This window comes from Microcaecilia unicolor, chromosome 2 (assembly GCF_901765095.1).
Source record: "Microcaecilia unicolor chromosome 2, aMicUni1.1, whole genome shotgun sequence".
Lineage (NCBI taxonomy): Eukaryota > Metazoa > Chordata > Amphibia > Gymnophiona > Siphonopidae > Microcaecilia > Microcaecilia unicolor.
Window position 1 is genome coordinate 551,619,808 of NC_044032.1, and position 26,866 is coordinate 551,646,673.

A 26,866-nucleotide genomic window follows, 5' to 3' on the forward strand; every position below is an offset into this window, starting at 1 on the left:
GCCCCACCCTCCCCCCAACTCAAAATATAAATATATTAGCTAATGAGGATCCCCAAGCACTGTCAGCTGAAGACTTTCTCGGAAGGTGACCAGAACTCCCTTTTACGTAGCTTGACAGGCACCCCCACCCATGCTTAGTTGTCGGTGGCTCAAGGATGCTGTTTCCGACTGCAGAGCTTAGTAGAATGTGGCAGGTCACCCAGAAAAGACCTGGCCAATCTTAGCAAGAAACTATGATCCTGTTTGCATGGGGTGGACTAGCCAAATAATATGCTAATTGTATGTTAGTTGACATTAGGTTACCTTTAAGGCTCAGGTACATAGGTTAGACTTTTTTGTTAGGGTATTCTGGGGGCCATATCTCAGAAAAGATAGAAGCTGTCTAGAGAAAGTCAAGAAATATAATGTGGGTCTGCACAAAACACATGAGACTAAAAGACCTAAACATCTATACCCTAGATGAGATAAGAGACTGGGGACATGATATAGATATACAAATATATATTAATACACTAAAAGCAAATCACTTTCAATGGAAAATAAAGCTGTAGAACAAGCTCAAGGGAGACAGGCTTATGAACAATGCCACGAAATTCTTTTTTCACAGATAGGGTAGCAGATGCTTGAAATGGTCTCCTGGACAAAATGGTGAAGACAAAGAAATGATAACTAAATTTTAAAAAAGCAACTCTGGGTAACCTGTTTGTAGTGGTGGGCACAACCCCATCAGCACTGTGCTTTCAAGACAGCACTAAGATAACCTGTAAGGAGTAGCAGTTACAAATCTAAAATACCACTGACACAGCATTGGGCTTTCTGGAAGTCTGAACAGCAGCTGTAATCCTGAAAAGCAGTGGTATAATTGGATTGTACCTCTAAGAAAGCTGGGAAAATGGGTAAACCCAAAACTTTAATACATAAGAGGAGGTTAAATCTTAATACGCTTGAGTGTTGACTCAAATGCTGATCTTGACAGTAGCAAAACTGAAGATGGGAAGACCGGATGTGGCCAATCAAGAGGGGTGGTTGAGACCCTTATACAAGCACATTTTTGGCATGCTGTAAAGGATATGTAGTGATGGGTAAGGGGATGAAAAGTTGGTTAAAAAATGTGAGAATTTCAGTTGGGCTACATGTAAGAATGCATGTGCAACAACATAAATGTATGAGCAAACTAGGCAGACAGGATTAGCCATTTTGGCCTTTATTTGCTGCCATTCACTATATTACTATCCTACAGTCATATGCATAGAGCTGGCTCTAAATGCTGCCACTCCATAATGACACTGATTCTCCTTCTCCTCCTGCAGTATCCTCTGCCTGTGGCAACATGGGAAGCAGAAAACCTGGGGCAGGAACTGAACCACATGCCCCTTCATATGGCAGTGTGCAGCACTTTGGGTCACTACATAGTCGCCTGTTAACACCTGTTAACCGCTTAACACCTCAGTCACTACATAGTCACCTGCTACACCTCAGTCACTACTTATGGCCCCTGTCCATGTTCTCTTCCTTGCCTTGTCCCTTCCTAATCTTCTTCCCCCCCCCCACTGTCTACCACTTCCGCCCTGCCCGCCACGGCAATACCCTATTCACCCTCATCCCCCACCACCTCACCATCCCTCTTGTCCCCCTCCTCCTTCCTAGCTCTTAACCTTCAACACTTCCTTCCTGCCATTAACCCATCCCCATTCCTCCTAAGTTCACCCCGTCTTCGTCGCCTTCGCCGCCCAACCTCCCCCACCCTCCTCCGCATTCTCTTGCTCCTCCTCCTGCTGTCCGCGGGAGACATTAACCCTAATCCAGGTCCCCCTCACCTGTCCCCGTCCTATCCACGCGAACGATTCCGGGATGTCTCCAATCTCGTCTCTATTCCCCTCCTCCCTCCCCTTCTCATGCGCCTTGTGGAATGCCCACTCAGTCTGCAACAAACTGCCCTTCACCCACGATCTCTTCATCTCTTGCTCCCTTCAACTGCTCGCCCTAACCGAAACCTGGATCTCCCCGGAAGACTCGGCCTCAGTCGCGGCCCTCTGCCATGGAGGTTATCTCTTCTCCTACACTCCCCGCCCAGTTGGCCGTGGTGGAGGCGTTGGGTTACTACTCTCGCCCTCCTGTAGTTTCCAACCCCTCCCCCTACCACAGTCTCACTGCTTCTCATCCTTTGAAGCCCACTCCATCCGGCTATTCTACCCGCTGCCACTCAGAGTCGCAGTCATCTACCGCCCCCCTGATAAATCCTTCTCTTCCTTCCTCATCGACTTTGATGCTTGGCTTTCCGTCTTTCTTGAACCCTCATCTCCGTCCCTCATTCTCAGAGACTTTAACATACACGCTGATGACCCATCCGACCCTAACGCTTCTAAGTTCCTCACCCTAACATCCTCCTTCAACCTCCAGCTGTGCTCCACCACCCCTACTCACCGTGACGGCCATTGTCTTGACCTCGTCCTCTCCTCCTCCGGCTCACCCTCCAATTTCCACGCTTCTGCTCTCCCTCTCTCCGATCATCACCTGATCACATTTACACTTCTTCACCCCCCCTGCCCCGTCCAACTTTAACCACCACCTCCAGGAATCTCCAGGCTATTGACCCCCCCCCCCACTTTATCCTCTAGTATATCTAATCTCCTCCCCTCCATCATGTCCTCCGAGACTGTAGACAAAGCGGTCTCCGCTTACAATGCCGCTCTCTCCTCTGCTTTGGACACCCTCGCTCCATCCACCTCCCGTCCCACAAAGCGTACTAATCCCCAGCCTTGGCTGACCCCTTGCATCCGTTACCTTCGCTCCTGCACCCGATCCGCTGAACGCCTCTGGAGGAAATCTCGTACCCATTCAGACTTCCATCACTACAAATTCATGCTATCCTCCTTCCATTCCTCCCTATTCCTTGCAAAACAGGACTATTACAAACATGCGTGGGATATGCATAAAGGAATCCTGTGCATAAGGAATGGATCCTCAGAAGCTTAGCTGAAATTGGGTGGCGGAGCAGGTGGGGGGAAGAGGGGTTGGTGGTTGGGAGGCTAGGATAGGGGAGGGCAGACTTATACGGTCTGTACCAGAGCCGATGATGGGAGGCGGGACTGGTGGTTGGGAGGCGGGAAATACTGCTGGGCAGACTTATACGGTCTGTGCCCTGAAAAGGACAGGTACAAATTCAAGGTAAAGTATACACATATGAGTTTGTCTTGGGCAGACTGGATGGACCATGCAGGTCTTTTTCTGCCGTCATCTACTATAATTGACCAATTCTCTTAGCTCCAACCCTCGTCGTCTCTTCACCACCCTTAACTCCCTCCTCAAAGTGCCCCCCGCTCCCACTCCCTCTTCACTCTCTCCTCAATCACTGGCTGACTACTTCCGCGACAAGGTGCAAAAGATCAACCTTGAGTTCACTAGCAAGCCACCACCTCCTCTTCAGCCTGTAGCCCTATCCAACAACCAACCAACCATGGCCTCTTTCTCCTCCTTTCCTGAGATCACCGAGGATGAAACCTCCCGCCTTCTTTCCTCCTCGAAATGCACCACCTGTTCCTCCGATCCCATCCCCACCAACCTACTTAACACCATCTCCCATACTGTCACCCCCTCCATCTGTCGCCTCCTTAACCTTTCTCTCTCCACTGCAACTGTCCCTGACACCTTCAAGCACGCCGTAGTCACACCTCTCCTAAAAAAACCATCACTTGACCCTACCTGCCCCTCCAACTACCGCCCCATCTCTCTCCTACCCTTCCTCTCCAAAATACTTGAGCGCGCCGTTCATAGTCGCTGCCTTGATTTTCTCTCCTCTCATGCCATCCTCGATCCACTTCAATCCGGTTTTCGCCCTCTACACTCGACAGAAACAGCACTCTCTAAAGTCTGCAACGACCTGCTCCTCGCCAAACCCAGAAGCCACTATTCCATCCTCATCCTCCTCGATCTATCCGCTGCGTTTGACACTGTCAATCATGATTTACTTCTTGCCACACTGTCCTCTTTTGGGTTCCAAGGCTCTGTCCTCTCCTGGTTCTCCTCTTATCTCTCCCACCGCACCTTCAGGGTACACTCTCATGGATCTTCCTCCACTCCCATCCCACTATCTGTTGGAGTTCCCCAGGGATCTGTCCTTGGACCCCTTCTCTTCTCTATCTACACCTCTTCCCTAGGCTCACTGATCTCATCTCATAGTTTTCAGTATCATCTTTATGCTGATGACACCCAGCTATATCTCTCCACACCAGACATCACCGCGGAGACCCAGGCCAAGGTATCGGCCTGCTTATCCGACATTGCTGCCTGGATGTCCAACCGCCACCTGAAGCTGAACATGTCCAAAACCGAGCTCCTCGTCTTTCCACCTAAACCCACTTCTCCTCTTCCTCCACTTTCTATCTCAGTTGATAACACCCTCATCCTCCCCGTCCCATCTGCCCGCAACCTCAGAGTCATTTTCGACTCCTCCCTCTCCTTCTCTGCGCATATCCAACAGACTGCCAAGACCTGTCGCTTCTACCTCTTCAACATCAGCAAAATTCACCCTTTCCTCTCTGAGCACACCACACGAACTCTCGTCCACGCTCTCATTACCTCTTGCTTTGACTACTGCAACTTACTCCTCACCGGCCTCCCACTTAGCCATCTATCCCCCCTTCAATCCGTTCAGAACGCTGCCGCACGTCTTATATTCCGCCAGAACCGATATACTCATATCACCCCTCTCCTCAAGTCACTCCACTGGCTTCCGATCAGATACCGCATACAATTCAAGCTTCTCCTCCTTACCTACAAATGCACCCGGTCTGCGGCTCCTCACTACCTCTCTACCCTCATCTCCCCCTATGTTCCCGCCTGTAAACTCCGCTCACAGGACAAATCCCTCCTTTCAGTACCCTTCTCCACCACTGCCAACTCCAGGTTCCGCTCATTCTGCCTTGCCTCACCCTATGCCTGTAACAATCTTCCTCAACCCCTACGCCAAGTCCCCTCCCTACCCATCTTCAAATCTCTGCTTAAAACTCACCTCTTCAATGCTGCTTTCGGCACCTAACCTTTCGAGAAATATAGTATGCCCTATCAGATTGACTCTACACTTGTCTTTTAGATTGTACACCTGTCTTTTAGATTGTAAGCTCCTTGAGCAGGGACTGTCCTTCCATGTTAAATTGTACAGCACTGAGTAACCCTAGTAGCGCTTTAGAAATGTTAAGTAGTAGTAGTTTTCCTGAGTACATTTATCACCATTTAAAAAAAATGTTTTGATAAATATAAAAAAACATTTTGGTTGATATATATTTTGTGAAAGATTCATTAGGCATGTAAAATAACAAAAAATACTTTTTTTTTTCTATATAACCTGAGTCTTAGGTTAATTTAGTGTGCAGCACAGTCACCAAGGCACCCAAGTTATAGTTTTAACTGCATAGAGAACCCAAAAGTGATTACTTTGGAATTCATCATATTGTACTATTTTTTTATTCACATTAAAAAAACAGCAATTAAATTGTAAAATCTGTTGCTGATGATGAGACCAAGGCAACTAATATAGCAGGACTCAAAAGAGTTCCTGGAGGAGAAGACCTTCATTTGCTAGCCAAAAAATCTCAAAAGTCATCATTTATCCTTGAAAATGAGCTATAAGAAATAGATTTACTTTTTGGGGATCTGCTGGGTATATGTGACCCAGACAGCCTACTGTTCAAAACAGGATTGACCTTGGTCTGACACAGCATTCTTTTATTACATTATTTTATTCAACAATACTTTGAAATGATCATACATCTGAAACAATTATATCAGAAAGTATTTCCTAAAGGGTACAGTAACAATAAATGAAATTGTGTATATAACAAGACACCTAGAATAGAAGGCAAACAGGTGCCTATTTCAAGCTTATTCTAAAAAGAAAAGTAGGTGCCTACTTTTCTTAACAGAATACTAGTGCAAATAGCCAAAAATGTTCTTATGTTTAAGGCCCTATTGAACGTGCATAAATCATAGTATACTTTACATGTGTATTTATGCAGACTGCCCATGATCCACCCAAATAGCACCCATGGTGTTCACTTTTTCCTCTAGTCGGTATTCTCTAAGAAGCCATTTGAATGCATGAATCACCATTTACCTGTGCTCCTGTCACCTAGAACTAGATGGCTCCTTATAGAATTACCTTCACAATGCTATTAAAAATGCTTTCTTGGAAATATATCCTGTGGATGCACTCACCTGCACATATTTTCCAATCACTTTTATGATCTCTAGATTAAATTGCTTCACTGGTGCTGTCGACAGGTCAATATGACTTAGAAGACTGTAGATGATCTGTAGCAGAGACTGCTGCATGCCAGACAACCCTTTCTCTAATAGCTGAAAAACATTAAATTGTTAATTGAACAGGAAAAAAAATAACATAATGAAAAGTTTACACAAACTAATAAAATGATTTTTATGTGAAAGAAACCAATTGATAAACGATTCTCATGTAAAAGAAAACTAACACAGAAAGGATGCAGTTTATGCTAGATGATGATTATGTTTCTTTCAGTATCAAATGTTGAACAGTCATGCTCTCAAAGATAACCACCACAATAAATGTACTAGAAATTATGAGTGGGTTTTTTTTTTGGTAACAGCTAAATTTAGAATAAAAATTTGCAACTAAAAGGGATGCAAATACTTCAATTTAGTTGAATTAAAAATTGGTTGGGTTGAAATGATCCTGGAAATATATAGCTTCTGAAGAAAAAGTCCTGTATCTTAGAGTTTGGCAACCTATGCCTTTCAATCCCCCATTGAGCCTATGAGGGAGTCTGAAGCAATATTTGGGAGGGTCAAACTAACTGCTCACTGGTTTCCGGCAAAATAGCCACAAATGGGTATATTAATGCCGCATTCTAACTAGGAGGATTCTTCAAGAACTTTTCTAGGAAGCTACTTCATATGTACCTGACCTACCACTCAGTTGAATTGTTTATCATCACTGCAAGCAATAAGCAACATATGGTTGTCTTAAAATATAAAAAGAAAAGACAACGAATGACATAAACACTGTCAAAACCCAGGAAACAAAAACATGATTATTTTCTCTTCAGCTTGTAGAAAAGACGGGAGATTTGATAGAGGTCTATAAAATAATGAGTGGAGTAGAACAGGTAGACATGAATCGTTTGTTTACTCTTTCCAAAAATACTAGGACTAGGGAGAATGTGATGAAGCTACAAAGTAGTAAATTTAATACGAATCGGAGAAAATATTTCTTCACTCAACATGTAATTAAACTCTGGAATTCGTTCCCAGAGAATGTGGTAAAGGCAGTTAGCTTAGCGGGGTTTTAAAAAGGTCTGGACGGCAAAGTCCATACCATTATTACATTGACTTGGGGAAAATCCACTGCTATTTCTGGGATAAGCAGCATAACATGTATTGAACTTTTTCGGGATCTTGCCAGGTATTTCTGATCTGGATTGGTCACTGTTGGAAACAGGATGCTGGGCTAAATGGACCTTTGGTCTGTCCCAGTATGGCAATACTTGTGTACTTATGTAGAGGGCAACTTCTTTTCTTTCTTCTCATTATTTTTTATAACAATAGTAAAAAAAATGACAATGACAAAAATAATGTTCAAATAGAAATGGATTCTATGGTGGGCAGGAGTTGAGCCTTATAGGATGAATAGGCAGTCGTATTCTAGAATCCTGGTGGAAGACTGCACCTAGACAGTGAGGACCTAGTTTCACATATCAGATTTGTAGATCTCTGGCAAATACCATGGCTATGGACTTGAAAACATGTCTTCATATATTCTTACAAGGTTAAAAATGCCAAGATAAAGAACTGATGGACACAATCTTCTACCCATAAGAAACAGTTCTCCCAAGTTTCAGCCTAAGGTGGTAAACGTGTTTTTTTTTTTAACATTGGCAGCTGTAGGGATTTTCAATACCCAGATATTCAGTGCCAGTATCCAGATATAGTCTGGTGCTGAATATCTGAGTATAAATCGGCGAGCGTTATTTATCCAGGCACTAGTATATTCAGATCCAGATACATATTCGGATAAAGCCTCTTTCGTCTCCTAACTTCATCTGGGCAGTTATCTGTTTAGTGGACTGAATATTGCCACTAGCCAGGTAAACGCCAACTTTGCCTAGGCTCCACCTCTGGTCTGCTTTGGCATTACCTGGATAGTCACAAATCTAGATCTAAATAGAGGGAATTACCTGGTTACAGGAGTACCCCAATCCAAATAAACTAATACAAAATGTACTCCTCAATTGATATTAAATCTTTGAACTCCTTTATTGGTATTAATCCATTAGTTACCACTTCATCCAACAAGCACACACGCAACTCACATTCGTATGTCTTACACACCACAAAAACAACTTATTGCATTAATTTTCACAAATCAACGTTTGTACTAAAGTCTGTAATGTCCAACCAGCTTGTGACACGTTATCACAAATAATCCTCTTCAGGCTGTATAGCCGCCTCCAATCTTCACAAAACAGCTGTTTTCATTCCAGACTTGTTCCATTAAAAGTCACAATAACTCTTCCGTCGAGCAGTTAAATCATTAAGTATAATCAATACTGAATTTCATACATCACCCATCATGGAGTTATTGCAACTGTCCATGTGGGTCTGCTGTGGGACACAGGAAAGGCTTACGTGTGTAGCCACAAACCAACGTCCAAATCCGTCAAGTCTTTGTCCACCTGAATTCCTTTAGTTCCTCTATAGTCTGGAGAGTATGGCTGCAGCTGCCTGGGAGTCTAAGGTGGGATTGTCTGAGGATCGTATTGCTCAGCTGTTAGGGGGTGCTCGATTGTTCTCCGATGAACAGCAGACACTAATTTGTGACTGGGATGAGGTGTACAGAGCTCACAAGACACTGGTTCGGGCAGATTTACACTCTGCTGCCTTAATCGAGTATTGTCATGCTCAACGGGTCCATAGGGACTACGTATAAATAAAGAACCACATTTTTTAGGCAATGAGCAATATCTTACCAAATGGAATGCTGTTATTACTCAGTGCTCTTTAGACCTTATGCTATTAACAATAGATGCGTTGCAGGATGAAATTGAGACGTATAAAACAGATTTGCAAGTTAAACTGGATAGCATTAAGCAAGTATTGGATAAGACTACATATGAAAAACAACTGAGTGATCATAATCTCAAAATTGAACAATACCGATCTGAACAGAGGGGCTTAAAGATTGCCAAGTACAAAAGAGACGAGTATGATTATACTAGGGGGTATTTCTATAGCTGGATGGATAAGCGTAATAGAGGGAGAAGGATACGAGGGGGAGGAAGACAAGTTAATTTTAAGCTATCTTCCAGCGAGTCATCGGGGGAAGATGAGGGTAAAAAAGGTAAAATGAACAAACAGGCTATTGTAACATCTCAGCAGGTTCAGGAAGCTGATAATATTCTTCCTAGTTCTTTTTTACGCCTCCCTGAACAAGTATCAAAAACGATAGCAGGATCCAAACTAGAAACAGGCAAATCTATAGGCAAACTCAAGAAATCAACAAAGTAGGTATTGTAATCAACATATCTAAAAAAAGTTTATCTAGGGATCAACAACAGCTGTTAAATAAAGGTTTGTCATTTGTTCCGTCAACAACATATGATGAGTTTGCCAGTCGCCAGGCATTCAGATTTTTCAGAGAGCTGAGATTGCGCTTATTTTTTGGGAACTCCGCTATGGGTTCTGACACGGAACAAAAGTTACCCTGCACTGGGTATAGGTCCAGATGGGTCCCCCCAGGTCCGATAGATCCCACTATTATGGCTTTCCAAAAATTAGTGTTGAAAGAACTAGCTATGATAGAGCAGTCTCCCAATAGACATATTAGCAATATAACCAGGCAGCAACGGGAGTGTAGTTATAGCCTGGCTAATGATAAAAACTTGACCATTTTGAGGGCGGATAAAGGCGGGTCCATGGTGGTTATGAACACTACAAAGTATGTAGAAGAGGGTTTAAGACAGCTTCAGCAACCTCAATATTATGATCAGATGGATCATGATCCTACTGCTGAATTGCAACAGGTTATCAGATGGTATGTGGATACAGCAGTTTTGGATGGTATATTGACAGTTGCGGAACAGCAGTGTCTTTGCCATCCCGACCCAAAGACCCCCTTATATTTACTTTGCTCCAAAAGTCCATAGAGGCCCCACCGGGCAGTCCGATCGTATCTACTCGGGATTCAGTGTTAGAGCCCCTCTCTAAATATTTGGACAAATTTTTGAGCTCCTTTGTCAGTCGGGCTGTATCATATGTGCGAGATTCTATATATTTTATACAGCAGTTGGAGCATATTGACATTCAAGATATTTATAATAACAATTTTGTCATGGTGGGCCTGGATGTCATGGCTCTGTACACTAATCTGCCCCAGGACAAGTTAATTCAGCTTGCATGCACATATTTGGCAGAAACTTCTAAGTCAGGAGAAAAAATTGAGATATTGCGTCAACCTTTCACCTGGGTAGTCGGATCAAATTATTTTGAATTCCAGAGCAAATATTACATACAAAGGCAAGGGGTGGCGATGGGAGCTACTGTAGTCCCATCCCTCGCTTGCCTGTATATGACACAGTTTGAAGAAAATTTTGTATATACTTCTCCACAGTACAACAGTGTTGTGCTGTGGAGGAGATATATTGATGACGTCATATTGTTTTGGAAAGGTTCAGAAGATGCATTAACTGCATTTATATCTAGCCTCAATATGGCTGATCCTCATGTCACTTTTACCTGGCGTATCAATAAGATTGTGATGGAATTTTTAGACATCAAGATAGTAAAGACCATTAATGATGGGTTACACACTACTTTATTTAGAAAGAATACCAACAGGAACACCCTACTTCATTATACTAGTTATCATCATGTAGCATTAATAAGGGGTGTTCCTGTCGGGCAGTTTCTTAGATTACGGCAGGTGTGTTCATCTATTGAGGACTTTAAAATTAAAGCAAAAGACATGATGACTCGGTTTATTGATAGGGGCTACCCTATTGGGGTGATAAGAAAGGCATACAAGCGAGCTCTTTATACAAATAGAACGTGGCTCCTTTGTCCACAAAAAAGAGAAACACGAAAAACTTTAGCTTGTGTGCTTCCATTTTCTCAGCATGCACCAAAAGTTGGCCAAGTGATACATAAATATTGGCATGTGTTAGCTGTTCATGAGGAACTTTGTGAGCACCCCAAAATAGCTTATCAGCGTAAAGCCAATTTGGGTGAATTATTAAAACGCCCTAGCAGGGACAATAGAGAGGGTGGTCAGCATGCCCATGTGGGAAATGTGTCTATTGCTCTTATTCGCTCACTACTAAATGGATATTTTTTTCTGAGAAGTAATACAACGTGCAATAGTGAAGGCACGGTTATTGTATCATGTGCCCTTGCATGTTGTATTATATAGGACACACTAAGAGGAAGTTGAAACAACGTTTAGCGGAGCATATTAGTAATCTCAGACTGCATAAAACAAACACCCCCTTGGTGGCACACTGGCAGGCATATAACCATAAGATTCAAGACTTAAAATGTATTGTGCTAGTGCAAATAGTCCCCAAGAGAGGTGGTGATGTTAGTAATCAGCTCCTCAATATAGAGCAAGGATACATTTTCTCCTGGGGTACGGTGGCCCCTGAGGGTCTAAATAGGGAAGTTGAGTGGGTTTGAGTTTTCTGCATTGTCTTTTTCCAGAAACGCGGGGCAGTATTTAAACCCCGCGCAGGAGTTGGCAGATGAGCAATTAGTGGGCGGATCCTTGGATACTCCCATTGAGGGGGAGCCCAGATGGTAAGCAGCCGATATAAGATTTATATTAGAATTTATAATGCGGTTATACAAATGTATGGTGGCTGGTTAAATTGTGATTGTTAAAGAGATATGTGTTACAACATGATTATAGATGGTGAACAATAGTTCCTCCTGATGAAGAACAACTCAAAATGTGGTCTCGCATAGAGGAACTAAAGGAATTCAGGTGGACAAAGACTTGACGGATTTGGATGTTGGTTTGTGGCTACACACACAAGCCTTTCCTGTGTCCCACAGCAGACCCACATGGACAGTTGCAATAACTCCGTGATGGGTGATGTATGAGATTCAGTATTGATTATACTTAATGATTTAACTGCTCGATGGAAGAGTTATTGTGACTTTTAATGGAATGAAAACAGCTGTTTTGTGAAGATTGGAGGCGGCTATACAGCCTGAAGAGGATTATTTGTGATAACGTGTCACAAGCTGGTTGGACATTATAGACTTTAGTACAAACGTTGATTTGTGAAAATTAATGCGGTAAGTTGTTTTTGTGGTGTGTGGTGTGTAAGACATACGAATGTGAGTTGCGTGTGTGCTTGTTGGATGGAGTGGTAACTAATGGATTAATACCAATAAAGGAGTTCAAAGATTTAATATTAATTGAGGAGTACATTTTGTATTAGATTACCTGGATAGTCCCAAGGTGGTCTTCCGAGATTTTCAGGGGTATTATCCAGTGTTGCCCATGGTAGGGCCCAGCGAACCCCAATTTACTGCATGAGGGAAGCTGGGTTAGCGGACCCTGTTGATGGTCAGTCTTACTTTATGGTGGTGGTACTTTATGGTGGTGGCCAAGAGAAACGTGGAGCTGAAAGCAGTCTTACTGGGTCTAGGTACTGTTATCCAGTTGCGTTTTAAGTTATGTTATCTATAAAAAATAAAATCCCCCCTCAGACGTTCTGAAGCTCACTCCATCTGTCCTGAACTCCTGTCCTCCTGGTAGGCTAGGCTATTCGGACTACTAACCCTCTGTCTCAACCACGCCCATCTGGGCCATAGGCCATGCCCCATCTGCACATAAAAAGCACCCTCAACATTCTAAAGCACACTCTAGGCTTCAACAGTTCGTATGTTCGAAGCTCTGTAACCATTTTTAAGCACACTACATCTCTGCCCCGCCCTGACCTATCAGAGAAGGGAGGAGTGTCACAGCTGCACCGCTCTGACCTATCAAAGCGAACTGAAACAGGAAAAGGGAGGAGCGTCACACCGAATGACGGACCTATCAGAGGGAAGTCAAATAGAAGAAGGGAGGAGCGTCAGAGGCCAAGGGGACGGCCGTATCTACGTCTCATAGGTTTCCTTGCTTTCTTTTCAGTGTATTGCAGCTGCAGCCACTTAGGTAAGTCTAGCAAGCCTGTCAGCTACTGAATACAGAAAGCAAAAGATAGCATGTGGGAACTTACTCCATTTTGTTCTCTGGAATGCAGTGATTATTATACAAATGGTCTTGCTTTCATTATTTTGGTAGGGGCTGCCTTCATGACTGTCCACAGTCCCCTCAGTCCTGACACCTGACAGGGGGGACAGGGAAGGACACTCACTGTCTCACATATGCACTCGCACACACTCTCTGTCACACACACACACTTGCACATTCTCACTCTCACACAGTCACTCTCACAGACACTCTCTCAAACACACACTCCGCTCAAAACCTTGCTAAGCGCCCGTTTCATTTCAGCCAGAAACGGCCTTTTTTACTAGTGGGTTAATAAAAGCAACAGCCAACGTTTATACCACCTATACTACCCTGTGTTGCTGTAAGTTACTGTTGCATGCAATACCTTTCCCTTGAATATTAATAAATGATGCACTGGTAGAGATGAGGGGCCTCAGGTACTTAAGTTAGGATTGAAGGGTTTTTTTTTTTATCAGCTAAGGAAAACAATGATGTAGTCTTATGATACAATGGGAACCATCAGAGAACACTTCTAGTGAAGCATACCCTGTATGAACATGACAATTCAAGACTGGATACATTCAGATTCTCTTCTGTGTAAGCACTAATTACACTACAGGGAATCTTATTTGAATTGATTTTCACACCAGACAAGAGATGCAGCAAGACAAATTAATCTAGTGATCTCACACTAGATAGCAAATTCCCTGCATCAGAAACTATAAGACCATTTGACAGACTCTTCTTTAGAAGTCTCAGACAAACTGAGATCACCCATTATTACACACTCAGCTGAGGGCTTGAGTGTGGATGACAGGAGGGTGTAAACAACTAGATTCTGAAAAATTAAGCTTTGGGAATGTTTAATTTCTTATTGGATATCTCCTGCAGGAGAGGAAACATCTATTTTCTCTGGCTTTTGCCATTTGATATTAATGTAACAATTTCTGCACATGTGATCTGATTTTGTGTTTTATTGTAATTCTTTGATCTCAATTTTGCTGGAGAGGTGGAATATAACATTTTTAAATAAAACAAAAACAAACCAACCATATTTACTTTGACCATAAATCCTGGGTTTCTTCTAAATTTTGCAAAACTTCTGTTAACCAGACAAACTGTAGGATGCATATACAGGAATACTGTCTCCCTTCTGCCCTCCTACACCAAAGGAGGGATGTGCTGTTGGCCTACATCAAGATCTCCTCCTGAAGCATAAGACTGGTAACGTCATGTTGACACATTGCAAACACATCCACTTTGGGCAGGTCACACTCAAGGATCCATCTGTTTGCCATGTCCTGGAGCCACAGACCACTTATGGGGGGAGAGGGGGGATGCAGCCAGTAACAACTTGGCCTGTCTACCAGGGCACTGCACTTTCCTGCCAGTGAAGTGGCTTTTAGGATAAGACCATGAAATATTGCCAATGTCCATATTCTTTAGAACTTTCCTGCACAGGAAGTGGAATCCTTTTCTTTCTTGTTTAAGTAAAACAAGGCTATCAGGTTGTCTAAACTAGCACAATATTTTTAGCCACCAGATTTCTAAAAATGAGAGTTCTTACCTACTAGGCTTATATAAAACCTCTTTTCTTGGTAATGGTGGACCTGTACCAATGGGAGGGCAGTCACACATTGAAGATTACTTACTTCATTCCCAGATGCCCAGACTGTCGGAAGAGCTCATCTCTCAGCTTAATGAGCCCTTGACAGTGAGGAAGGTCCAGGGAGCAATCAGAGCACTAAAAATTCTATTCTGCCTCGGGCGGGTTTACAGGAGAGTTCTATAAGTTGCTGAAATCACTGCTCGTTGGGCCCCTGGTAGATTACTTTGATACTGTAGTGGTGGACGGCTGCTTTCCTCCTCATATGAACTCAGCTCTCATTACTTTAATACCTAAACCGGGGCGGGATACTATCTCCCGGAGACCTATCACCTATCATGGCTGATAGATTGGCAGTGGGCCACCCATCCCTTGATGCGGATAATCAGGTTAGGTCCGTGAGGGGGCCGTCATTTGGTGATTAATGTGTGGAAGTTGCTGCATGCCATTTTATATAGCTCCTAGCTCTGGACCCTCATTAGTGACGAGCCTAGATACGGAGCGCACTTTTGACCAGGTGCACTGGCCCATCCTATTTTTTACTTTACAGCACATGGAGATACAGGGTTGACTTTTTCGGACCATACAAACTCTCTATACACAACCCCGAGCCTCAATTGTGGTTAATGTTGTTGGCAGTTCTCCCTTCGCAGTAGGTCATGGCACACGGCAGGGCTGCCCTCTTTCTCCTTTACTTTTTTTATTTTCCTTAGAATCTTTGTTATGCATGCTGTCAGGGGCGAGTGAGGTATTGGGTGTGTATCTGAAATGGGGCTCCGTCAAGTTGCTGGCCTATGCCAATGACCACTTTAACGGAGCCCCATGGTCGTTGTCTGTGATGCTCTAGCTTGTAAAGCAATATGGACAGCTGGCTAGTTTTACCTTTTAACTTACGTAAGTCACAGGTACTTATGTTCTCACTGGCAGTGCGAGAGGACTGGGATGGAGAATTCCCCCTCGGATGGGTAGAAGGCCCCCTTAAATATCTAGGCATGTATATACCGGCAGACCTGTATAACTGTAATGTTCGTCTGCTTCTGCAGGATATGGTTCAACTTTTACAGCTCTGGCATGCCTACCTATTGTCTCTCCTGGGCCAGATAAGTTTATTTAATATGATGCTGGCTCCTTGCTGGCTCTATGCTTTTCAAATGCTTCCTTTATATTTGAAGACTCATGATGAGCGAGCATTGAATAAAGCTTTGCAAAACTATCTTTGGCGAGGGTGGAGCGCTAGATTGCCAATCTCTGTCCTTGAGAAACTGAGGGTGCATGGAGGCCTCGGCTTATTGAACATTTGTTACTTAACAGTAGCTTGCACCATGTGACATATTAATGACTGGTTCTGTGGATCCTGTTTTTTCTCTGCTACTCCATTAGAGTTGGACTCTTTTGGCTCTGAACATTTTAGCTGGCTACTATAAACGATGCCCAAACACACTCTACCAATCATACAAGAAAATCCTTTTCTTCATGTTGCACAAATTGTGTGGCGGTGGCTTTGCAGAAGGAGGCACCACTTCTTGGTGGTGATGACACCGTATCTGTCCATTCACCATAATGCAGACTTTCTCCTGGATCACATTGGTCCATTGCGGGCTGTTAGGGTCTAAGATATCTGTATCAACTGCTGACAGATGATGGTAAAATATAACCCTTTGGGGAGTTGCAGACCACTTATTTGCTCCTGCCCACTGATTATTTTGCTTACATTCAGCTACATTATGTCCGGTGCCTGGGCTGGGAAAATCTTAGTGAAGATGTTTAGGACACGTTGAATGAGGTGTTGAAACTTGATTCTCAGTCACTAGTACCTTTGAAATATCACCATAGATTCTCGAAAGACACTACAGAAGACCTGGATTATGCAGGCTTGCCTCCTGTTGGTCGGCGGACTTACGAGACTGACATCAAGGAACAGCATATTTGAGATAGTATTCTGGGTATACAGCAGTGGGTGTGGACTGTGGTACTTTGGGAGTTACAATACGAATTTATGCTCCGATTATACATCACACCTGCCCAAGCTCACAGGGCGGGGCTTTGCTCCTGGAAAGTCTGTGCCAAATGCGCAATGTTCACTGTGACTTTGAGTCATATGTTCTGGCACTGTCCAGTGATCACAGAATTTTGGTCGCAGGTGCTTCACCATGTTACGCATCAATGGTCCCGAAAGGTGCTGGTTTCTCCGAGATTGTTTATTGATGTTTTTAAGATAGCAGTCCCAGTGCCCCCGGGCTTGTGCAATGGACAATGCTCATGGAGAAAAAGTAAATTTTGCTTTGCTGGATGGATTCCACCATCCCCCATGCTAGCGATTTGGTGGACGCAGATGATCAGGCTACTGGCAATGGAGAGACTGCACATCACGGAGATCACTTCACCCAAGGGAGAGAGGTTTCAGCAGACATGGGAGCAATTTTGGGTGACTTTTCAGCCAGCCGCAAAGAGCAGAATACTCATTCAGTGAGCTCAGGTCTTTATTGCCTCTTTGTGGACACTGGAAAATGGAGGGGGTGGGGGGGGGGGTGGGGGATAGGGATCCATGCTTGAAAGAATGGGTTGTTTCACAATCAGATTGTTATTCTTTTTTTACTTTTAACATGATATTGTGGTTCTCAGTGGCATCCACTTATTGTATTACATGGACTGTTCTTGTTTAATAATAATAAAAAAGGATTTACACATAAATTGTTTGCCTTATAACAGTATACCTTGAGGAAGGATACATACTTATAGTTATTTTACTCAGCCAGATAACAAATACTTTCACAAAACTCTTTACCTCTGCTAGGTAGGTTACAAGATTAAATGTGATATCGGAGAAGGAGTCATGCAGGTATCTACACACTACATTGATCCAGTTGGAACAGTCTCGGGAATAGCTGTGAGTACTGTACAAGCTCATCATATGAGCCAAATTGGCTAGAGTTGCAGACTTCACCTCCGAACAAACCTGAAAAAAAGAGAACATTTTAAATTACATGTATTTCAGGAAACAAATTCCCTGCACATTATTGAGGTCATAAAAGTATAAGAAAATAATTGTTTAAACAAATGTTTACTAAATTTCAGGATAGCAGAGAAACACCAATCATATAATCAGAGATAATACAGTGTAGACCCTTGAAAAATGAAAACTATACACTTTATGCCACACATAACAGCATGAAAAGGTTTATATATCAAAAACAATGGAACAGTAAAACTGCATGAAAATGTGTATTACTTTCAAGCTCATTTTCAAAGCACTTAGCCTCCCAAAGTTCCATAGAAACCTATGGAACTTAGTCTCCCAAAGTGCTTTGAAAATATGCCTCTATGTGGTTTTATCTACCTGTATTCTGCAGCATGCGTCGTATGGACTTTTACTTTCTCCTCTTTTCTAGACAGTTCTTTTATTCCAGTTCTTACAAAATCTGTTTTACTTTGTCTTTCATTCCTACAGGCAGTGGGATTTTAGTTTCAGATGCTGAAATTTTATTTTTAAATTTATTTTTATACAAATTTCAGATGTGTAGCACTTTCTGATTATGTAGTGTTCGCAATATACATTTGACTATACATTTGGACATCAAGAAGAGGTACCAGAGAAGACAGGAAAGCAGTAGTAACATCTGTTCTATACTAGGGATGTGCACAGGCAAAAAATTTGGCAGTTTTCTTCTTTTTTCACATTTGTTTCCTGATTTTTAGGTTTTTCTTTGGTTATTTTCACACATATGTTTTACTAGGGAATTTTTAACATATGCTAAATTGATTTAACAAGCACTAAATAATAAATTAAGGCATGCTAAGTACACTAGTGAATGCACACACCTACTCTACACTATAAAAAAGAATATGTGGACCAAAATGTGAAGTGCTGATCGTGTGAGTCTTTTTGCAACCAATATTGTCAAATTATTTATAGAAATTCTGAGCAAGTGTTCGAAGTTTAGCTTAATTTTGGAAAATAGTTTACCCAGTATCCATTGGTTTAGACTATTAGGCAGTATAACTGAAAACTAACAGACCAGCAGCTAAAAGAGAGGGCATAACAGTTAAGCTAGAATAGCTAGGAAGACAACACTTTTAGTAGAGATGTAATGAACTAAAGGATGGAGGCTGCTCACAGGAAAGCATATGAAGTTTATAAGTATGCTTTGCTATCTTTGTTGCATTGTATTTCTATATCTAGAGCCTTCATAAAATAGACTCAGTGTTTATCATGGTCTTCACTCCTCAATTTTCTATAACCCTAGCAATGACATTCCAAACAGACACCACATACAGCTCATTAGCACTTCACCCAAAGCTATTGCTTCCAGTGTTGTGGCTATAAAGGGCTAACCACTGAAAAGGATGGTCTACTGATGCCTCTTTCAAGAGTCCCCTCAAAAGCCATAAGTAGTCCAGTTTATTTGATTTCTATTTGGATAAACCTGTCTCCAATTATCATAAAGGAAAACGTTTCTGACTCTAACAAACAGCTTGCGAAAGAGCCACACAATTTTTTTCTCTGGGTGGAAAATTTAAGGGGCAGTAAATTCTTGCTCTTCTAGAATGGCCCATCTCAGTAGCGGTGGGTACTTTGTTGGAGACAACCCCCAAAAGGAGGCTCCTATGGTCGAACCAGCCCCAGAAGAAAAAACTGACTCCATAGAGAGACCACATTGGTGGTAGTGAGACTCCTGTACATCTGTCTAAAATGGAGTCAGGCTACATTGGACCAGAAGATTCTGGGAATCCAAAGAATGAGTATCTGATTGAATTCTCCTATTAAACAGTCTTTTTGCTGAATTCCAGGGGTTCTTAGTTCATCAAAGTTCCATAGAACTCTCCTCATAAGCTCCTAACTGTGTAGCCATAGTCCTCGTTTCTCTTCCATTGAAATATGAAAGACAAGACATTGAGATATTCAGGTGTCTCCCCCCCCCCCCCCAAAAAAAATTGTCAAATCAGGAGATTGTTGTTGTTTTCTGGCCCTGCTGGATGTCTACATGTCCATGCAATAGTTTACCATAAATATATAGTATTTGCAATAAATGAACCACTGGAACACAGTGTCGATTTTTGGATTGTTTTGATAACCCTCATTCTGCTGAAAAGGCAGGTGCCTTTTGTCTTTCCATTCCAGAATGGTGCTGCCATTTAAGTTATCTCAATCCTGAGCTGCCTTTAAATATTGAAAATATGCCACATTATGAACCAGAAGGTAACCAACAGGCCTTTTATGTGCATCCTGAACCTCATGACCTCAGTGACAGAGACTGGAGGTTGGGATGTAGAAGCGACCCCTCGCTCTGAGTGATGAGGGTTGGAAAACAATCCAGTCTCCACAGTTCTTCAGAGGACAACTCCAGAAGAAGAGGGAACCAAATCGGACGCGGCCAGAGGGGTGCAATCAGGATCATAGTTCCGCAGTCTTGCTTGAGTTTCAGCAAAGTCTTCCCTACTAGAGGTATGGGAGGATACGCATATAGAAGGCCTGTCCCCCAATGTAGGAGAAAGGCATCTGACACTAGTCTGTCGTGGGCCTGAAGCCTGGAACAGAACTGAGGGACCTTGTGATTGATCTGAATGGCAAAAAGATCCACCGAGGGGGTGCCCCTTGCTCGGAAGATCTTGTGGACTATGCCCATTGTTCAGTGACCACTCGTGAGGTTGCATTATCCTGCTCAACCTGTTGGCCAGACTGTTGTTTACGCCTGCCAGATAAGTGGCTTGGAGAAACATGCCGTGACGGCCAGCCCAAAGCCACATCTGGATGGCTTCCTGACACAGAGGGCAAGATCTGGTGCCCCCCTGCTTGTTGGTGTAAAACATGGGAACCTGATTGTCTGTCTGAATTAAGATTACTCGGTTGGACAGCTGATCTCTGAAAGACTTTAGAGCGTTCCATATCGCTCTTAATTCCAGGAGGTTGATCTGCAGACCTTTTTCCTGAAAGGACCAGGCTCCCTGAGTGTGGAGCCCATCCACATGAGCTCCCCACCCCAGGAGAGATGCATCCGTCGTCAGCACTTTTCGTGGCTGAGGAACTTGGAATGGTCGCCCCTACTCTGTAAAGGATCTCTCTCTCTCTCCATGTGAATCTGCTAGAAGTAGGATCAATAGTTCTGGTCTTGCTGTACTTACTAGAAAAGATATTAAAAATCATGTGAAAATCAAATATTTCAATTACCATCTATTTCTTCAACAAAGTGCACTATGAGTGTCCACATGCTACAGCAAAGTGTTACCTTTGGCAGAAGTCAACCTGGACTGGCAACTCATTTTGTTGTGGTATATGTGAACTAACTGAGTCAGTGGTGTAGCCAGACAGCCAATTTTGCATGGGCCTTAGCCCAAATTGGGCAGGCATAACTTTTTTTCTGTCCTTGCCCTACTTCCACTCTTCACCTCTCCCTTGGTACCTCACAACTCAAAATATAAATACTTTAGCTAATGAGGATCCCCAAGCTCTGCCAGTGGAAGACATCCTCTGAAGGTGGTCAGAACTCCATTTTATAAAGATTGGCGGGCAGCAGCAAGTTTTCAAGTTTATTAAAGGACTTTCTATCCCACCCATCAAACACATCTTAGTAATAGTGAAATCATATAGACAGGCATAGAATGGACAACAGGATAGATACAATAAGAACCAGGGTGGAAATATAATAGTTAATAGAAAAGCAGGAGAAGAGAAGGGGCATGGGTAAAACAGGAGGAGGGAGGGGGAAGACTGACTTTCCATGCAAACTCTTCTAGCCATGGCCCAAATGCTTCTAAAAAAGAGGTAAGTCTTAAGTCCATTTTGAATTGAGCGATTTATGGTGACATTTTCATGCGTTCAGGCAGGGAGTTCCACATACAGGGGCCTGTACTGAGAAAAGGAAACGGAATGCCGAGTCTTGAGGAACATCATGAAGAGACGGGACAACTAAAAGGTCCCACCAAGATGAGCACAGCAGGCAAGGAGGGTGATATTGCTCCAAAAGATCAAAGAGAAAAGAAGGTTCTTGAGTAGTACAAACTTTGAATAGAGTAATATGATAAAAGTTTTTATGTCCCGTTATAAGTTTAATAGCAGTGTGTTGGATGAGTTGTAAACAGTGTAGTCGATGTTGCAGAAGACCCGAGTAAAGTGAATTACAGTAATCCAGCTGGGAAACATTAAAGGAATGGATGAGTATGTTAATGGCTATAGGAAATAAAAAGGATTTGATCGACCGAATACGCCTTAGATGGAAAAAAAGAGTGGCACAAGACTGAAGAAATTTGTGGAACAAAAGTGAAAGCAATATCAAGGGTGATTCCAAGGGCCTTAATGGTATCAACCAGAGTAATGGCGGATGTATTCAACAGAATAGGGATTTGTCAGCACCTGTGGTTTAGTGAAAATAAGAACTGCTAGTGATTTTTCAGGGTTGGTTAGTAAATGATGTTGTGTAAGCTATAAGGAGACTAATTTACGGGTCAGATCTGCTAGCTGGGCCGGATCCAATGGATTAATAGGAGTAAGGACCTGAATGTCATCAGCATAAATGAATGATTCAAGACATAATGAGTCTAGAAAACAAAGAAGTGGGGCCAAGAAGATGTTAAATAATAAAGGACTAAGGATACTGCTTTGCAGTACCCCTGAGGGTAAGAAGTAGTAATCCGAAGTAGAGTGAGAGAAGGAGATAGTATACTGATGATCTGTAAAGTATGGGAGAATCCAGGAGAGGGCTGCTCCTGTCAATCCTATTTGTGAAAGGCAATGGAGTAGTGAATGGTCTCTACGGTATCAAATGCTGCCTTAAGATCAAAAGAGATAAGTATGACAGCTCTAGAACTGGCTTGATGAGATCTGATAAATGTAATAAGATCTAAGAGAGTAGTTTCAGTATTATGATGTGTCCAAAAGCCCATTTGGTGTGGGTGAAGAATATTAGAATTGGTCACCAAGTCCAATAATTGACTGTGAACCAGATTCTGTTAACATAGAAGTAAAAGAGAGGTGTGCAATGGGCCAATAATTATCACACTAATTTGTAGGTTTGGAAGGATCTTTCAATTTCAGGCAGACTACAGCCATTTTCCAAGTAAGGGGGACATAACCATCAGTAAGAGATGATGTAATCATAGAAAGCAAGAAAGGAATTAAGGTGCTTGCATAGGATTTTATTAGTCTTGAGTGAATAGGGTCCAATATAGCTGTGGTTGGGTTCAGAGTCCGAAGAATCTGTGTTAAATCAGAAGCAGTTGTAGGGACAAAAGTGGTAAAGGACCCAGAAAATGTGCTGTGAGTTTGCAATGGCTCGAGAGGAGGCAAGATGGAATGCGAGATTGAATCCACTGTAAGCTCGTCACTTTATCTTTGAAGTATGAAGCAAACGCTTGTGCCGAAGGGGCAAATAACCCAAGAGCATTTCTTGGTAAAGCAGAAGTCAGAGTAGAAAGCACATGGTAAAGAGCTGCTGTATTAGGTGCTAAGTGTATTTGCTCAGAAGGGAAGGGAAGGGAAGGGAAATGGGACTTGATATACCGCCTTTCTGAGATTTTTGCAACTACATTCAAAGCAGTTTACATATTGAAAATTCAGGTACTTATTTTGTACCAGGGGCAATGGAGGGTTAAGTGACTTGCCAAAGTCACAAGGAGCTGCAGTGGGAATCGAACTCAGTTCCCCAGGATCAAAGTCCACTGCACTAACCACTAGGCTACTCCGCTTGGCAGATGTCAATGCTGTCTTATAGGCCATTGCCATAGTTGACTATGAGGCATAATTTCAAAGCACTTAGCCTTCGAAAGTTATCAGGGAATGACTGGACCAAGCAAGGGGAACAATTAAGGGGAACATTTATAAATAATCGGAAGGACCAGTGAGGTGATTAAATTTGCAGATGACACAAAACTATTCAAGGTTGTTAACACACGTGCGAACTGTGAAATATTGCAGGAAGACCTTAAGAAATTGGAAGACTGGGCATCCAAATGGCAGACAAAATTTAATGTGGGCTAATGCAAGGTGATGCACACTGGGAAGAATAATCTGAATCATAGATATCTGATGCTAGGGTCCACCTTGAGAATCAGCGTTCAAGAAAAAGATCGGAGTGTCGTTGTAGATAATATGCTGCAATCTTCTGCTCAGTGTGTAGCGGCGGCCAAAAAAGCAAACAGGATGCTAGGAATTATTGGAAAGGGATGGTGAATAAGATCAAAAATACTATAATGCCTCTGTATCGCTCCACGGTGCAACTGCAACTTGAGTATTGCGTTCAGAATTAGAAAAGGTTCAAAGAAGAGCAACCAAAATTATAAAGAGGATAGAACTCCTCTCGTATGAGGAAAGGCTAAAGAGGTTAGGACTCTTCAGCTTGGAAAATAGACGGATGAGGGGAGATATGATTGAGGTCTACAAAATCCCAAGTGGTGTAGAATGAGTAGAAGTAAATCAATTTTTTACTCATTTCAAAAGTACAAAGACTACGGGACACTCAAGGAAGTTACATGGAAATGCTTTTAAAACAAATAGGAGAAAATATTTTTTCACTCAAGAAATAATTAAGCTATGGAATTCTTTGCTGAAGGATTTGTTAACAGTGGTTAGCATACCTGGGTTTAAAGAAGGTTTGGACAAGTTCCTGGAGGAAAAGTCCATAGTCTGCTAGTGAGACAGATGTGGAGGCATCTGCTTGCCCTGGGATTTGTTGCATGGAATGTTGCCATGATTTGGGTTTCTGCCAGGTACTTTTAACCTGACTTGGCCACTGTTGGAAACAGGATACTGGGCTAGATGGACAATTGGTCTGACCCAGCATAGTTATTCTTATGTTCTTATAAGTACTTCCTGACATTATTCCTGAATCTGCCTCCTTTCAAACTCAATTCATGTCCTCTAGCTCTACCACCTTTCCGTCTCTGGAAAATGTTTATTTGTGGATTAATACCTTTCAAACATTTGAATGTTTGTATCACATCACCCCTGTTTCTCCTTTCCTCCAGGGTACACTTTTTTATTTTTTTCAAGATTTTGTATACAACTGTATATTGGAGTTTTTTTTCCCTGTGAACTGCAAACCTGACAAATAATACATGAATGTTTTATCAAAAAACATCCTTACCAGTAAGTTAGAGAGGACTTTTTGGGTCATAGCAACTAGGACCTCAGTTCTATGAAGTTCTGAGGTATGTGAAAAATTATACATAGGACTACATTTTATTAAAAAAAAAAAAAAGCTGGCTCTCTCTAGATGGGCATAAAGTTTTGCAAGATCAGAAAATAAATGCAAAGAACTGAATAACCAAAACTATTTGCCAGTTTACATATTTTAGAAATTTTGCTGAATTGAGGTCTAGGATGTTACCATAAACAATATGATGTTAATAGTCTTTCGCTTATACTATTTACATACCTTTACTATTCTGTCAGCAGTTTCTTTACAGAATTGTGTTGGGTTATCAAAATGCTGGATTAGGTGAGGCAATAAACATAGAACGTTAAGTGGAAATCCTGAAATAAAATTAAATAGTAAAGTTAAAGTTCAATATACATCTATGATACACCATGGCTCTGATTACATTTGACTAACAGATACTTCAGCAGTTTACTATTTACTAAAACAATAATGTTGTATCAAGAATGTCAAACAAGAAATTGACGAGAGACTTAACGTATCATATCACTGTATGCACTTTTAATCTTTATTTTACTCCACATTCTCATGTCTCCTCTTCTCTGATACTCAGATCCAACTCTAGAAAGGGAACAAAACAGGAATCTGTTCCAAGCTTACTCCTACAATCACCATATCAGCCCGAATTACATTGATTCGTCTGTGTGGTTGCCATGTTGTTATCAACTCAAAAGGATAAGATACGTGCAATGTTTTAAGGATGCACATTTTGGATAGAAATGTCTTCACTTCTCTGTGAGATCAGTGGCGTAGTCACAGGGTTGGGGGAGGGCCCTTTGGGCCCACCACGTTTGGCTCAGGCCTCCTCTGCTTTCATGGCTTGAGGGTATGCCAAACCCATCCATCCGAAGACATTTCCTGTCTTAGAAACGCCTGTGCTAAACGAGCAGCAGTTAACTTAGCATGTGCGTTTCAGCCACTAATGCCAGTTCTCCCCATGCATGCTCAATTAATACAGTTTACTTTCACCTGGTACCAACAGTGAAACCCAATTTTCCCATTTATGGTACTCCTAATTAGGGGGGAGATGCTCAAAGCAAACCGGACATGCAATGTTTCATTTAGACCGGTTTAGCCAGTTTATTGCACACATTATTGTACACCTAATGCACAAAGAGTCTCAGCTTTTACCATTTGCGGAAGAAGTGAACAAAACGCTATGGAAATCTAAGAAAATGAGCTCATTGTTAATGAGCATTGTTTTAAAATGAGCATTGTTTTAAAATGAGCATTCCATGTGATACACAGATGTTTCTGAGCAATGAACACAAAGGAGTGCCTACCTGTAATGTTCAAACTTTTCTGGCAGGTCTGAGCTGTCGTTGCATGAGGGAAACTTTTTAGTGGAACAGTCTGCTAGCATTTTTTAATAGCATCTGCATACACATATGTGGGAAATGTGCCATGAGTGGGAAAAAAGTAATCTGCGTGTATTTAGATGGGTTTGTTTTGCCTGTCAGAAAACAGAGTGCTTGCATTTTTTAATAGTATCTGCTCGTGTGTGGGAAATGTGTTCTATCCATATATTGTCTTTGGGAAAATTTAATGTGCATGTATTATAGGTGTGTATGTTCCACATGTAGCAGTGTCTTAGAACAATAAATAACAAATGAATCCTCATGAATGCGTATGATGTCTGTCTATGGTGGCACACAAAAAGGTTTGCTTTACGGCAGGAGACTACGGCAAAGGCTGTCAAAATCATTTTCACTTGCTATAAAACTTTGCCACAATAGAGGCACACTCTTTACAAGCCTATGACACAATTATTATCTATCTGCTTTTTCTTCTTGGGCACTAGCAGAACATTGGTGCTTACTGCGAGATCGTTCTGCACATGTGTTAGGCAATGTCTCTACCAAG

The 26,866-nt window shown here is 42.2% G+C and overlaps 1 protein-coding gene across 1 annotated transcript in view; it reads right to left on the reverse strand.

The window, feature by feature from the left end:
* The window catches only part of FRYL (FRY like transcription coactivator), a 655,466-nt gene that overhangs the window by 148,137 nt on the left and 480,463 nt on the right, over positions 1-26,866 (reverse strand). Inside the window, 3 exon segments of the mRNA XM_030191364.1 lie at positions 6,214-6,354; positions 17,641-17,811; positions 25,223-25,320. Of these exon segments, the coding sequence (XP_030047224.1) occupies positions 6,214-6,354; positions 17,641-17,811; positions 25,223-25,320 (410 nt within the window).